General features: G+C 41.0%; 1 protein-coding gene across 5 annotated transcripts in view; it reads right to left on the reverse strand.

Annotated features, from left to right (window-relative positions):
- Positions 1-17,077, reverse strand: part of RALA (RAS like proto-oncogene A) — a 61,630-nt gene that overhangs the window by 2,011 nt on the left and 42,542 nt on the right. For all 5 annotated transcript variants that reach the window (XM_040259494.1, XM_040259495.1, XM_040259497.1 and 2 more), the window contains 3 exons: positions 9,504-9,656; positions 7,127-7,335; positions 3,205-3,379 (listed from right to left, as the gene is read on the reverse strand). In XM_040259494.1, the coding sequence (XP_040115428.1) occupies positions 3,205-3,379; positions 7,127-7,335; positions 9,504-9,617 (498 nt within the window). In that variant the 5' untranslated portion in view covers positions 9,618-9,656. The remainder of the gene's footprint in view (positions 1-3,204; positions 3,380-7,126; positions 7,336-9,503; positions 9,657-17,077) is intronic.

Below are 17,077 nucleotides of genomic sequence, written 5' to 3' on the forward strand. Positions count from 1 at the left end.
GTGCCTGGTACATCTCTGAATCACAGCAATAAACATTGGGAGTACTATATGAATATTAAAGAGCTCTTATTTGGGGAGTACAGGGACAGGAAAGTATATAACTAAAGTCTGCTTCTTCCAAGTACATTAAAAAAATGGGAAGACAGGAAGATTTTCTGAATTACACCTTCGGGTAAAATCTGCTTACATAATATAACCTAATCTTCCATCTGAATTTTCAAGATAAAAATAAAAAAGCACTGCAAGTGATAGCTCTGAAGATGTAACCCAATGGATTGAGTATTTAATAATTAGCAAATATATTTTATCAATTACTACTTTAAAGTAATTTAATAAAATTTTCATTTATTAACCTTTCTTCAGCCCCATTTTTAAAAACAGCTGTGGAAAATGACTGCTTCCTTTATCATTTTGATACCAGGCACTAGAAAATAACTGCTTGTTGCACAATATTTTAGTATTTAGCAATTTTTGTCTGTCTAGAAATTGGCAAATAATGGGAGATATTAGCATAATAATTTAAAAGCTATTAGTGTAATAATTCAAAAGTTCAATATCACTAACAAGTGTCTGTGCATGCATGCATGCTAAGTTGCTTCAGTTGTGTCCGACTCTGTGCAACCCTGAAGACTGTAGCCCACGAGGCTCCTCTGTCCATGGGATTCTCCAGGCAAGTGTCTGAGTGCACACTGAGTAGGGCCTGAAGGATGTGGACTCACGCTGTGGCTGAAGAGTTGCTGCACGTTCCTTTTCTGCAGCCACTGAGGTGCTTGTAAAAAATGCATCTACCTGGTGGCAGCCACAGGTACTAGATTCTTGCATATCCCCCTGATACATACAAAGATGTGTGCTTGTGTGCATGTGTTTCAAACACAGATGGCAGCAAACTACAGCTACTGCTACCGTTCTGTATTTCGTTTCCTAATGCTGAAGATCAGCACATCTAGCTCTACCTTCGTTTTTAAGAAATACTTATTTTTGGCCTGCTGGGTCTTCACTGCTGCTCGAAGTTTTCTCTAGTTGTTCTGAGTGGGGACTACTCTTAGTTGCGGTGCACAGGCTTTTCTCACTGCAGTGGCTTCTCTTGCAGAGCACAGGCTCCATGTGTGGGGGCTTCAGCAGCCGCAGCTCCCAGGCTCAGCAGTTGCAGCACACGAGCTTACTTGCTCCGCGGCATTGTGAGATCTTCATGGACCAGGGTCGACCTATGTCCCCTGCACTGGGAGGCAGATTCTTATCAACTGTACCACCAAGGAAGTTCTCTTCATTTCTTTTTAATGGTTGTACAATATTCCATTATATGGATGCACCAGTCTTTAAAATAGTCTGTTATTGGACACTTTGATATTTCCAGTCTTTTGTTTCTATAGATAATGCTTCAGTGACTACTGCTGCATGGATGTATGACTTTATATAAATTTTAGAACTTGAATTGGTGGGGTCATAATTTTGATAGATAATTACCAAATTGCCCTTCTACGAACATATGAGAGTTCCTTTCCCCTCCTCTCCATACTCCTGTCAATAGTATTATCATCAGTCTTGTTGCTTTATTCCCCAATGTAACAGGTTAAAAAAAAGTCCTATTTTTAAATTGTGCTTCCTAATATAAGTCAGACTAAGCCGCTTTTAAACTTTAAAAGCAATTTGTACTTCTCTTCTATGACAAAGGTGTCTATATTTTTTGACTGTTTTCCCATTGGGTTGCTGGTCTTTTTCTCACTGTCCTGTGATAACTCTGACAACGTGCATGGCTGTACTTTCCCTGGGCCTCTGATGCCAGCAAGTGACACCGCAGGACTGCTGCAAGCCTCAGAGCCGGACAGTTACTGTTCACCTCGCCTCCCCACTCCCCTTAGTTCAAATAGGTTTTAGTGTGTGTTCTACCATCTGCTCAAGACATTAAACAGGAGGAAACAAACTATATATATGCTATGATACTGTTCTGCGGTGCCTTTCAAAACCCCATACACACTGAATCTTAAACTGTATTTCATTAGTATTTTAAAAAAACATTTGTTGTAATTAGTGGAAACTGGTTTACTGAGTAGAACTCTTGTAGCATGTTGTAAAGATATCCTGGACTTAGAGGAATCTGACTGTGTGACTGGAAAAAAAAAAAAAAGGTGAGCTTAAAATGACAATGTCTTTAAACCTACAGTAAACAGGCAGAAAGAACCTCTAAACTTTTAACATCATGTTTTCTGGACCAGGGTTATGGATCTACAGACAGAGCAGACCAGTTCACAGACACCTACAGGCACCTAGGGCAGTGTTACTTCAAGTGCGGTCCACCACCCCACCTGCACACCCAGGAGCTAACTAGATCTGCAGATTCTTAGGACTGACCCCAGAGCAAATGAATCCAAGTCTCTGGAGAAGACCCAGGAACCTGTGTTTATCAGGCTTTATAGGCAATCCTTCTGCATGTTAGTTTTTGTGAGGCACTTGTAGGGCCGAGATACTCGGGGACTGGAAAGGGCTCCCTAGAAGGGCACCCACCCAGAGCTGCTCCAGCCCCACCAGCAGGCTTCCTGAATGCTGACAGTGGTGTTGGGGGGCAGATAAACGGCACCGGGGAAGGCTCCAAGGTGTTCCTCACCTGGTCTCCAGGAAGGGCCAATCTGCGCAAAGTGCAAAGATGAGAGAAGAGGGCAGAGGAGTTCTCTTTCCCCTGGGTGGAGAGCGGGGTGAGGGGGTGGAGAACAGAAGTGGAGGGTGGGGAGTGCAGCTGTGGTGACAGAGACTTCAAAACCCTCTCCCTTGGGGCTCCTTCAACTTGGGAGCCACCTTCACTTGGGAGAACTTAAGTGGGAATGGGCAAGTGTCTGCTCAGAGATTCTCCAGTCAATCAGGAAAAGAAAAGGAAAGAAAAAAGAAAATAAAAGATTCTCCAGCCAATCAGGAAAAGAAAAGAAAAAAAAAGAGGAGGGATTCAAGTCAGGAATCTGGCCAGTGCTTAAAAAAAAAAAAAGTACACCTTGCTGTGGTTGTCTCATGTTTTTACACCCCTTAGGAACGGAAGGACAAGGTAAAGTCAAGAAAGTCCTAACAGCGTACTTGAGCCTTCAGGGCTAAGAAACATCAACGTGTATTAAATCTCTCTCTGAAAGTCTCAACAGAATCTCTAGACACAGATGGAGCCAAGTTAAGCAAATCAACCTATTTTAACATGATGTTGTGGTGAGGAGAGTCCCCTTTTACCTTGTCAACATTGGCCCGCGTCTTGGCAGATGTTTCCACATAGTTAACGTTCCACTGATCGGCTCTGGTTTTCGCCTCTTCTACAGAAACCTGCCTTTTATCTTCCAAATCTGATTTGTTTCCAACGAGCAGAAATGGAACATTCTCATCTTCTTTTACTCTTAAAATCTGTTCCCTGGATAAGAGGAAATGAGCAAGAAATATATGTATGTGTTAAAATAACAAATAACGCATGCAGGCATTTATTTATGCTTCTTAACAATGAGCTCCGGGAGTTAGTGATGGACAGGGAGGCCTGGCGTGCTGCAATTCATGGGGTCGCAAAGAGTCGGACACGACTGAGTGACTGAACTGAACTGAACAATGAGCTCATTTATTACCCGGGAGGAAACAAGCAGCACGTCTTCCTTTATCTGCCCTCAATCGTTTGAGCTTCACATTCACTTCACTGATGGAGGAAAAAACACACCAAGGAAGAGTACAAATATGGCAGAAGAGGCATGAAGGGAACTTCAGTCTAAATGCCTTGTTTTTAAAGCCTTTTTTACGTTTTGGGAATCTTAGTTGGGATCTTAGTTCCCCAATCAGGGACTGAGCCCACACCTGCTGCAGTGGAAGTGCAGAGTCTTAACCACTGGACTGTCAGGGAAGTCCCTCTAAAGGCTTTTTCACAACAAACTCTTTACATTAGAATGATTTCAGATTTCCAGAGAAGGTGTGAAGATAAGACAGAGTTCCTGTATGTCCCCACATCCACTTTCCCCGTTGTTAACATAATTTATCACAATTTATGAAGTACTACTGATACAAATATACCTTGTTATACCGCAGTTAGCTTTACTGTGCTTTGCAGATACTGCTTTCTCTTTTTTTTTTTTTTTTAACAGATTGAAGGTCTGTAGTCGCCCTGTGTCAAGCTAGTCTATTGGTGCCACTTTCCCAACAGTATTTGTTCACTTTTGTGTCTCTGTGTCACATTCTGGTTATTCTTACAATATTTTAAACTTTTCCATTATCATTAAATTTGTTAGGGTGATCAGTGACTTTTGTGATGACTGTAATTATTACCGGCATTTTTGCTTAAAGTGATGCTCCCTTTAGAGTCTGAGAGACAATTATAGAATTTTAGAATAGAAAAGCACCTTTACAAACTGGTCAAGCTTCATTTTTACCTTGAAGAAAGTGAGAACCACAAAAGGCAACAGGGTTTTCTAACATATCTATCGAACACTTATAAGCACTGTAAGTTATATGCTAGCAACGGTGCCAAATGTGGGTATCAGGGATACTGAAATGGGTAAGAAATCGGTTCTGCTCTCAAGTGTTTTTACCTTGTCAGGAAAAACACACAGCATACAAAAATCAATCTCAGTGTCAGAGTGTGGTGAGTGTGCTACGGGGGCTGTGCAAAGCACATCACAAACACCGATGAGGAGACAGTGGATTCTGCCTTCATGACGGGAAGCCCAGGAAGGCTACATTTAGGAGCTGACAATTATTAGAGAAATGCAAATCAAAACTATACTGCTGTACCACCTCACACCAGTCAGAATGGCCGTTATTAACGAGTCTACAAATAGCAAATGCTGGAGAGGGCATGGAGAACCAGGACCTACACCGCTGGTGGGAACGTCAATCTGTGCAGCCATCGTGGAAATCAGTATGGAAGGCCCTCGGAAAACTAAGAAGCACCATATGATCCAGCAAGCCCACCCCTAGACATAGTCCAGACAACACTCTAATTCAAAGAGATGCATGTGCCCCGGTGTTCTTAGCAGCACTAGTCGTAACAGCAAAGACACAAATTATCCATCAACAGATGAGTGAATGCATAAAGATATGGTGCCTATAAAATGGAATACTACTCAGCCAAAAGAATGAAATAATGCCATTTGCACCAACGTGCATGCAACTAGAGATGATCATACCACGTGAAGCAAGTCAGAAAGAGAAATACCATATGATATCACTTATGTATGGAATCTAAAATATGACATAAATGAACTTATCTATGAAGAAAGACTCACAGACATACAAGAGAGGCTTAGGGTTGCCAAGGAGGAATGGGTTGGGGGAGTTTGGAATTAGCAGATGTAAACTATTACACATAAAATGGATACACAACAAGGTCCCACTGTATAGCAGAGAGAACACACTCAATATCCTATGATAAACCATAATGGAAAAGAATATAAAAAAATAATTAGGTATGTAAAACTGAATCACTTTGCTGTATAGCTGAAATTAACATGTCATTGTAAATCAACCATACTTCAATAAAAATTTTTTAAAAAATCAACTACAATAAAAAAAAATTAAAAACAGGAGCTGACACTGTGCTATACTTTGCAGGTCAGATGTGGCGTGCCTACTATTCTATTACCATTCAGATCACCTCAAAAATGGCTTTCCTACTGCTGGTCAATTACCAGAACATTTTTTATTTATGGGAAAGGCAACACATTGGAGGTAGGACAGAAGGGTAATGAATGATTCACTTATTTTCTGTAATAGCAACAGCCCAAGACTTTTTCTCTTGGCATAAAAATACCTCATTCCCTTGAGATACCACTTTGGCTTTGGTGACTATGGTGACAAAATGTATTCCATTACTTAGAACAGAATCTGCTACAGCATAAGCACTCAAATATTTGCTGAAAGAATGAATAAGCCCTGACACGTAACTTTCAATCTGTCTCCCAGGGTTGCAAGTTACCAGAATCTGCCACGCTTTGCACTGTATCACGTACAAAAAACTTCTTCCTTACAGAAACCAACAAACTTAATTTTACATATAAATTTACATTTCCTAAGTTTTTCAGTGACATGGTCTTTTGCAAAGAAGGTTCTCTTAGAATCTTTTCAGTTCTTGGGACTTTCATGTATACATGAAGAGGAATGCTTTGTGTAAGCCCTGGTTCAGTCTCCTGCCCAAATACTAGGGATGACGTCTTTCCTCATCTTTGGAAATCCGTGTTATCCTTCAAGGTTATCTATCTCTTGAAGGCCTCCAACTCCTCTCTGCTCTTGGATCCCTTGTAACAATCACTGTCCATATCTTCTTTATCACTAACTGACACTGGGTTTCATGCCTTATTCAACTCGGCTGTGTGAACGTTGAAAACAGAGGATATATTATATGCTTCTTTTGCGCCCCCCCCCACACCAAAGCAGACCATGTGTACGTGGTAATAAAAATTATTTTATTTTTATTACATGGTAATAAAATAAAAATAAATAAAGAATATTTGTTTTTATGCATGCTATATTTATGACACTACTCAAGAACTTATTTATATTTGTCTTATGTATAGAGACAACACCTCTCCGCTTTTTCACTTCCCCAATCCCCTGCCCCAAATCAAGTGGAGGATGGATTTTGATTAAACAAACAGTAAACAAGATATTAAAAAGATTGTATAACAAGACAGTGTGTCAAGCTATGGTGGTATTATTTCCACTAAAAGTTCAGTGTGTGTTATCAACGTGTCTACACTGTGAGGAGGATGGCGACACGTGCCTGCTGGGCACGACACAGGTGCTGGGAGACCCGTGACTAGCACAGAAAGACTCAAAATCTGGGTCAGAGATCCGTTATGTGATCCAGGCATCTGCTTTTATGGCAGCAGTAGTACGGTACTCCAAAGGGAAATACTTCAGTAACACATAAGGAGACTCTGCGTATGCAGGCTGTCACACACTCAGGCTGCACTGCAGCTGGCGCGGGCAGAGCTGGCTGTGAGGTTAGGTACGGTGCACTGAAAATGTGAGGACAAGCGCACAGAGGACAGAGTCGTACTGATGCAGAGAGGGACTAAACACAGTTAGAGGGAAAGACAACCAGGTTAAGAGCCTCTAGTTGTCCAGTCGTTGCTGAGGAGGCAGCTGCTCTGCAGTGTCATGACACGACTCCCTGCCATACCTGAAGTCGGCTGTGGCTGCAAAGGACTCCATTTCTGTAATGGAGAAGACACAGAGGAAGCCCTCGCCGCTGCGGAAGTAGTTGTCTCTAATGGCAGCGTAGTCTTCTTGCCCAGCTGTGTCCAGGATGTCAATCTGCACTTCCTCCCCGTCCAGCACCACCTTCTTCCGATAGCTGTCGGCTTTGGTCGGCTCGTAGTCCTCCACAAACTGGGAATGAGGAAAAGCACTTCCATTTCTAAATCATCTTTCCTTTTCAAATGTTCTTATTTTGAAATACAGATTCATATGAAGGTACCAAAACAGTACTGAGAAGCCGCATGTTACCTTAAGTTTTCCCTAGTGGTAAAAGCTACATTCGTTTAAATTTCCCTTGTAGACAATTCAGAGGTCTTTTCTTTTACAAACAGTGGAGGCTGAACAGCTCTAGGTCATTGACAGCTTGAAAACCATGACTCTTTTCTTCCTTAAAACGCTATACCTGCAAAAACTATTAGATAGGTATTTTATCAAATGTTTAAGAATCCTTTTTTTGTGACTCCAAATATAAATTTTCATGTCAGAATTGTAGAAAATGACTTCAAAGTAAGTCAATATTTAGGTAAGGATTAAAAGTATGGCTAATTCTTTTCTTCCTCCAAAATGAACCAAGTCAAAAAAGTGGCTTATACCACTCTGTAGAATGTCAAATCTTGAACTTTGAGATTTTTCCTCAGTCTTCCCATTTTTAAAAATAGCACAATTAAACAACTTTACAATTGTACTTCTAACTTTAACTCTCTAAATCTCACCTTGATATTTCTGAGCAGAGTATCATTGTTGGTGTGTGTGTATATAGATATACACACATACTTTTGTGGGCTTTTAATTAGTTTCTATAAATATTTATCTGATATTTTCTTATTTATTTGCTCAATGTCTAAATCCCCATACTAGAATTTAACCCCTGGGGGTAGGGACCTTGATCAGTCTATTCATCAATGTCTCCTCAAAGCCTAGAAGAGTGTCTGGTACATGGAGACACTCAACAAGTATTTACTGAAAAATCAAACACAGTGTATTTGTAACTGTAAAAGATATAGAATATTCTACCATAATTACATGCTATTATTTCATAAATATCAAATATTTATAAACATTTATGAAAATTTAATGGATATATTCAGTTATTGCATCTGATAATATTATGACTATTAAATGAAAGCTTAACCATTCATCAAACGTCAGACATATGAACATTCTTACTTTTGACCGCCTTACTGTCAAGAAGGGGACTGATTTAAGGATTAAAGAAAAGCAGCTATTCAGGTGACTAGTATGAAGAACAGAACTGAACAGATAAATTAGCAATTCCATTTAAAATACCATTTCAATTTTCCCTCCTCCAAATTGTTTAATTAAGCAGGACAATGACAGGATTTAAGAGTTCTGTGTGAGAAGAAATTAATACAATATTGTAAATCAACTACAGTTAATAAATTTTTAAAAAAAATTTCTGTGTGTATGAAATAAATGCTGATGATCAGGCAATGAAAAGAGACATTGGGTGATAAAAATCTTCAGTATATTTTTCTCAGAAGACTAGGTGTAACACTGAGTTACTCATCAGAGGTCACTCTACATGGGCAGGTTGGGTAACTTCTGTTTTCTCATCTGTAAAATGAAGATACCACTACCTACCACACAAGACTGTTGTGAGGACCAGGTAAGAAAGAGTAACCATAAATCCTTACTTCTATTTGGGAGGAAGAAGAATTGAGGATAAATGCTTAAATTTGATTAGCAACTCAAATCATTTAGCCTTAATAGCAATACTCTATGGAAAAAATACATTGCTGTATAGAGGCTGAGACCTTAACTTTGGAGCCATAAAGTCTAATACAAATACATGCACACAAATCTGTAACCTGTTAAGTAATTTTACTTCAGGGACACAGCCTTCACCTGCTTAGTGGTGAGTGTAGTACCAGGCCAAATATACAATAAATAACTGATTTTTCCATTGAGTTATTAAAGGATACCTTATATATGTTAACCTCAAGTCTCAATTAGGTACTATATCTTACCAGTTCTATTAATTCAAGGTGGGTCTCACTATTAAGATACTAAAAAGAAAAAAAAAGTCACATATTGCTCAGAGACAGGTGTTTTCATTTTTGTTCTGTTTTTTAAAAGCATAATGTTTTTAAGGACCTTGAATTCTCAACTTGGTAAATCAAGCTGCATACAAATGTTGGCTCTGAATTTAAAACCAGGAAAAAAATGATCAGTAGCTTTCAAAGACTCAAGGAATCCATCCAAAACACAATCAAAACTAAGCTAGAGAAATCCTCTCTGAAAGCCCGAACTTTGACATCCGTGATACAAGCAGCACTTACCTCATCATACATGAACTGCAGAGTCAGAGCAGACTTGCCCACACCGCCACTGCCCACCATGATGACTTTGTGTAAGGCCAAAGAATTCTGACCCTTGGGCTTATTTGCAGCCATCTTGTGTCACAGAGTTTTCACCAAAGGATTAAGAAGAATCTAAAAAGAATGAAAGAACAAGTCATGCTCAATACATTCTTCGTCAGAATTCCAGTGTATGAAAGAGATATGAAGTCCTTAGGCTTCAAGGTAGTTCCCATTCTGCTATGATTTTAAACAGATGGCAAATGAAGTATGCTCATTTGTGGGAAGAACCACTTATCAGAAAACACCATGGCAATAAGACAAGTAGACAAGTATATGATTCAAGGACATTTCTCTTATAATAGTTTTCAGTAATGAGTTTGCTGACCGAAAGCAAAAACTTCCCAGAGCAACCACATGCTGACAGTAATGGAGTATTAGCTGTACGAGAATATGGTCACACAGATTACCAAGCAGGCTGAGCGATCACTTTGTTTCCACATTAATCGCTGTTGGCAATAATTAAAGAGACGTTTCTTCTAATTTCAGTAAGAAACAACTGACAAAAAAAAAAAAAGAAAAGAAACCTCATCCTGACAACTTGGAAGTTGACGTATAAGTAGAATCTAACACTGTGCACCCCGATTCCCGAGGATTGTGTTACTGGAACATCTGTATATACTGTGATGGGATGGGTAACCCAACTTAAATACGTGAATCTAGCGTGCCCTCACTTTCCTTAGAATATGCATTTGTTCACTACATTTATGTGCTCAGAGCAGAAAGACCAGGTTCCCCCCGAAGCTGGAGTGGTGACACACACTAAAGGTGCCCAGTTACCTCTGGTCATGGTTACCAGTCCTTAGAAAAAGAGGCGGTAAGGTCAGAGCAAACACTGAGTCTGTGTGGAGGCCCATGCAAGGAGACTTCTTGTTTTTAGAGGCTGGAGGGGGGTTCCTTCTTTAGAAGTCAGAGGTACCTTCTCAGTATCTCTGACTTATTTCGGTCACAGCACACCTTTCACAAGCTGCAACTCACAGGAACACCCCTCACGCTGCCCACTTCTCCACCTCATGCTCATTCGTTTCTCCCAGTCTGGCTGCATCAGACCCACACTGGTCTCCCTTGATTCTTCATTGCTCTTCTCTGCCTCCTGGCCTTTATCATGCCGTTTCCTCCGTTTGGCATATTCTTGGCTAACTCCTCTGTTTTGAGGTTTCAGCTTACCTGAAACTCTCAGCCTAAACTAGGCTCTCCCCTGCTCTGTGCTCACATGATACATGATACCTTTCCTTCGTAACCATTATCATGAACTGGAACTGCTCAAGTGTGCTCTTCCTAATAGAGGTCTTCTTCCTAAAATACTGGAAGCAACTTGAGTATGGGCGCTAAGTCTGCTGGTTTACTTGACTTGGCAACATCAGTACACGTGTGTCAAATGAACAAACAAATGTCGGAGTCTGACTTAACCTGGGGAGTGCTTTGGATGGTACTGGTATAAAGCAGTTACTGCTACTAAAGATTCCATCACAAGTTCAGGTGAGGACAGTCAGCTTTGGGTTTGTGCTCCACACACTGGTTGTGCAGGGCACCCAAGAGCTGGGTGCTGCTCAGGCCGCCCCAGAAATCATGCCCATGTTCCTATCTGCCCAATATAGAAAAGTCTTAAGGGAAAAAAAAAAAAAAAAACCCAAATCTTGCTATCCATATAACAACAGGAATAAGTTGAGAAGTATTTGAGAGAGTCACAGCATACCTTTCACAAGCTGCAACTTGTGAGCATAACTGAGATCACACTATATATGCAATTTTTGATCCTATTCTTATGTCATAAACATTTTTTAGTAGAGGCAACCTGAACTGTGATGCATATGATAAGGAATCCACATTTGGAGGCTAATAGTTCAATTTAACTCAATAAACAAGGATTGAGTCCCTCTTTTCCCTGGACATCAAGGACACAATCATTGGATTCTAAATGATTACCACTGCTCAGAAACAGTGAAAATTAATAGTGTACTTCAGATAAGTAGAAGTCTAAAAGACACCTCATCTAAGAAAGCTTGTGGAGCATGCTCTTGCTGGCATTCCTAATGAAGGCAGGAAATTACTTACTTCTCACTCTTATGATCTTTAGTTGCTGGCAGCTGTAATCACTTCATGGCTACGTAACTACCATTTTATTTTTAAAACAGTTATACCACAAGAGCTGAGGGTGTTACCGTATCAATTGATATTCCAAGAGTTGAGTATGTATGTTTTTAAAGCAAAAAATTAGTTAGCAGTTAGACGAACATTTTCCCTTTCAGAAAAATTTACAATTCAGTCTGTGACTTTAAAAAATGCAGAGATTCTCAAAGACATTTTTCCAAAGTGCAAACATTCCTCAGTAACTATGAGGTGCGGATCCCTTACTTTTAAGAGGCTATTCAGGAAAAGATCCCACCAAGGAGACACTCCTCAGCCCCAGTGAAAAAACTGGTTTTCCACAACTCAGGTCCCAATCCTTGGTCTAGATGTTGTACCTAAGACAACACAGACTCTTCCACTGGTGGCAAGTGCAATGGAGAACACAGGGGCACTGGGATCAAGACAGTGGGGACAGGCTGCTGTAACCAGGACGGCCAAGGGTGACTCCTGTGATGAGGCAGCATTTGAGCTGAGATCTGAATTTTATAAAGAAACCAGCCAGCTCTGAGGGAAGAGCACTCTAGACACAGGGAAAGAGGTCCAAGACAGGAGAGGGTTTGCCACATTCTAGGGGCCAGATGAAGGCCAGAGTAGATGGAGTCTATGAGTATCAGGGAGCGTAAACAGGAGGTGAGACAGAGAGGGAGCAGAGACTAAATCATAAAAAGCCTTGAAGGCTACGGAAGTGTTTGAGTTTGACTGTAATGTAATGGGAAGCCTCTGGAGATGGTGTAAGCAAGACTGTGACATAATTTCATCCAGTTTTAATAGATTACCATGGCTGGTGTGTGGAGAATAAATGGAAGAGGTGCAAGGGTTGAAAGCACAGGAATCTCTCCCACAGGCCATGACTAAGCTTGGCAGATGGAGGTTGCCAGTGACCTTGGGAAGAGTCATTTCATCAATGAGATAGAAACCATAGCCTGAATGGGGCGGGTTGAGGAGAAAACAGAAGGTGCAGAAACAAACTTTGAAGACAAATGGAGAAACTGGGCCATAGATGAACATATTTTAGTGTGGCTTGCTTCTTAAATATTCTTGCTGCTGCTAAGCTGCTAAGTCACTTCAGTTGTGTCCAACTCTGTGCGACCCCAGAGACGGCAGCCCACCAGGCTCCCCCATCCCTGGGATTCTCCAGGCAAGAACACTGGAGTGGCTTGCCATTGCCTTCTCCAATGCATGAAAGTGAAAAGTGAAAGTGAAGTCGCTCAGTTGTGTCTGACTCTTAGCGACCCCATGGACTGCAGCCCACCAGGCTCCTCTGCCCATGGGACTTTCCAGGCAAGAGGACTGGAGTGGGGTACCATTGCCTTCTCCGTAAATATTCCTAAGGGGTGTTTATATGACAGTCATCTAAAAGAGGCAGAAATTAATGATGAAGAAGAGACAGTGCCTCCAGGAGCAGCAAAGTGACTATTAGTTGCAGACAAAGTGACTCTATTAGCTGCAGACCAGAGGAGTGGGGCCCAGAGCACACAAGGGCAGGCACACTGCTTCCTTTGCACCAGGTGAGGCGGTAAAGCAAGACATACAGGCTGCAGGTAGATCTGGCTACTTATTTAACTGCACCTGTATTTCCTCAATGAAATATGACTCAGAGCAATTTAGTGAGGGAGTTGGAATTCACAAGTAAGCTTGTCTAGATAAGATCAATGGAACATTGATCATGATATACAGAAACAGATCCAAGTACAGACTATAGTTTAGTGTGTAATAAAGGTGGCATTTCAAGTGGAGAGTGGGGGAGGGAAGCACAAAGGATAATTCACATGGTAATGGGACAACTGGTGAGCTCTCTGGAAAAAAAACCAAAACTGTTAAGCGTATCAGAGGTTTAAATGACACAATGAAATCACGAAAGCCAGAAAAAATCACCAGAAAAAAAAATCCCACAAAATTTCTGTTTTATAATCTTAGAATGGGAAAGGCATAAAGTACTATCTAAAACCCAAGTCATAAAATAACTTTGATGAGTTTTATTACTTAGAACAATTTCTATATGGCAAAAAATTCTATAAGCAGAATAAAAAGATAAACTGAGGCAAATATTTTGTGATCCATTTCAAAGATAAGAGGTGATTTCTCGATATAAAAAGCTACTACAAATAAAATCAACAGTAAGATACAAATGGCTCTAGTAGGTTCAACCTTGCTTATAAAAGAAATACAAATAATAATCTTAATTTTAATAACAATCTAATCGATGGGGACTCAATTGTTTTACCCATCAGACTGCTATCAATATGTCTGCAGGAACCAGTAAACTATCGCCTCCTTGGTCTACTTTTTACATGGTCTGTGGCTAAGAATGGCTTTACGTTTTTAAAGGGTTGTACACAAAAGAAAACTAAGAAGAATATGCAACAGAGAGCGTGGACAGCAAGTCTAGATGATCTTTTCTTTCCTCTCATCTACAGAAAAGGCTTGTTCCTTCCTGGCACGTTCCTTCTCTGCAGTGGAAGTATAAACTGGAAACACAAACTATTTAGTACCCACAGAAAAAGTTTGTGTTGCTGTTGTTTAGTTGCTAAGTCGTGTCCAACTCTTCTTCGACCCCGTGGACTGCAGCTTGCCAGCTCCTCTGTCCATCGGATTTCCCAGGCAAGAACACTGGAGTGGGCTGCCATTTCCTCCTCCAGGGGAACCTTCTGACCCGGGGACTGAGCCTGTGTCTCCTGCATCGGCAGGCAAGCTGTTACCACTGAGTCACTAGGGAAGCCCACACAGGGAAACAGATGCTCTTTACCCGCGGATATGGAGGGAGCCCAAACACATTGGTAAAGTGAAAAAGCTAAGAGACAGAACGATGCACCTTGTAAGCTATGAACTGCATGAAACGATGAGGAAAAGGGGATTTAGAAGTTCACTTGTTTATCTGCCTGAGAGAATATAAAAAGTGGTAACACAGGGTGGCCTGTGAGAATGGAAACTGAGTCACTGGTGAACAGACTTGGGATAATGGCATTTGGCTAACCACCATTTTGATTTTTGCATAATGTGAACATACAGCTTGTTTTTAAAATCAAAATTAGTCATACAATAAACTAATAACGTAAATCTGCTTATTTTCTGCATCCACTTGGTAAAAATATTATTAACTACTTTCCTGGCACATTAAACAAACTAGAAATTAGAGAACTGAACCTGAGTTTTAACTTCTTGGAGAAGTCAGACTTCTCATGGAGAAATATGACTTCTCCATGTATGTGTATGCATTTATGCTATCCTTCTGCAAGTAAAGAGTTAGGGATCCCTGAACTTCAAATTGTTTGATTTGGTTCCTCAATTATTTTCTACCTCTTCAGTTCAGTTCAGTTGCTCAGTTGTGTCCGACTCTTTGCGACCCCATGAACTGCAGCACACCAGGCCTCCCTGTCCATTACCAACTCCCGGAGTTCACTCAATCTCACGTTCATTGAGTCTTACTGTTTTAAAAAAATTTTTTTAAATTACATAACTGCCTCCTCCCTGTCACGTTTAGGGTAACATTTCATCCCCGTGACTTATTTTTTTACTGCAAGTGTGTACCTTTTAATCCCCTTCACTGTTTGCTCCCTCACCCCCATCCTGGCAACCACCAATCTGTTCTCTGTATCTATAAGCTTGGTTTTGTTTTTTCAGATTCCACGTATAAGTGAAATCCTATAGTATTTATCTTTCTTTGACTTATTCATTAGCATAATACCCTCAAGGTCCATCCACAAATGGAAAGATTCAATTTTTTTTTAACGGCTGGAGTAATACATTACATTGTACATATATGCCACACTTTTTTCAACCATTAATATGCTGATGGACGCTAAGGCTGCTTCCATGTCTTGGTTACTGTCAGTAATGCTGCAATGAATGAGGGGGTGCATATATCTTCGGAGTAAGTATTTTCATTTTGTTTGGAGAAATACCCAGAAGTGGAATTGCTGGATCATATGGCAGTTCGAGTTGGTCAGATGGCATCACCAGCTAGACTGACATGAGTTTGAGCAAGCTCTGGGAGCTGGTGATGGACAGGGAAGCCTGGCGTGCTGCAGTCCATGCGGTCACAAAGAGTCAGACACTACTGAACAACTGAACTGACGGCAGTTCTATTTTTAAAAAGTGATGTCGCAGAACAATACTGTAGAATCTATGGTTATGGGTGGCCTTCAAGTTTTCAACCTTACTGCATTTCTCTGCTTCACCCAGAAGCTAGATATCTACACCATGCTCACAATGTTGATTTAAATGATAGTTACACGATTTTTTCCTCCCTCTCTCCCTCCCATCCTCCATTAACAAATATACTCAGTGCTTGCCTTATTAAAATATATAAGGCACAGTTCTAGGGTCTGAGGATGCGAAGCTGAATTCCACAGGCCTAGGTCCCTGCCCTACTATGTTTAGGTAACAGGTACCCATATTGTCTTAAGGGACTTCCCATGTAGCGTGGTGGTGAAGAATCCACCTGCCATTGAAGGAGACACAAGAGACATGGGTTTGATCCCTGGGCCGGGAAGATCCCCTGGAGTAGGAGATGGCTACGAACTCTAGTATTCTTGCCTGGGAAATTCCATGGACAGAGGAGCCTGGTGGGCTACAGTCCATGGGGTTGCAAAGAGTTGGACAGGACTGAGCAATTGAGCACATACACATTTACTGAATTAAGTTTCCTGTCACTGTAACAAATACCACAAATTTATAGGGGTTTTTGGGGGGGCTCCAAAATCACTGCAGATGGTGACTGCAGCCATGAAATTAAGACGCTTGGAAGAAAAGTTATGACCAACCGAGACAGCATATTAAAAAGCAGAGACATTACTTTGCCAACAAAGGTCTGTCTAGTCAGGGCTATGGTTTTTCCAGTAGTCATATGGATTTGAGAGTTGGACTATAAAGAAAGCTGAGTGCTGAAGAATGGATGCTTTTGAACTGTGGTGCTGGAAAAGACTCTTAACAATCCCTTGGAGAGCAAGGAGACCCAACCAATCCATCCTAAAGGAGACTGGTCCTGAATATTCATTGGGAGGACTGATGCTGAAGCTGAAACTCCAATACTTTGGCTACCTGATGTGAAGAACTGACTCACTGGAAGACCCTGATGCTGGGAAAGATTGAAGGCAAGAGGTGAAGGGGATGACAGAGGAAGAGACAGTTGGATGGCATCACCGACTCAATGGACCTGAGTTTGAGTAAGCCCCAGGAATTGGTGATGGACAGGGAAGCCTGGCACGCTGCAGTCCATGGGATTGCAAAGAGGCAGACACAACTGAGCAACTGAACTGAAAACAACACAAAATATATTGTCTTAAGAGCTCCTGTTGTCAGAAGTCCAAAATGAATTTTCAGAGGCTAAATTCAAGGTGTCAGGAGGGCAGGTTCCTTCTGGAGCC

The sequence above is a fragment of the Oryx dammah genome, unplaced genomic scaffold (genome assembly GCF_014754425.2).
Source record: "Oryx dammah isolate SB20612 unplaced genomic scaffold, SCBI_Odam_1.1 HiC_scaffold_18, whole genome shotgun sequence".
Taxonomy (NCBI): Eukaryota; Metazoa; Chordata; class Mammalia; order Artiodactyla; family Bovidae; genus Oryx; species Oryx dammah.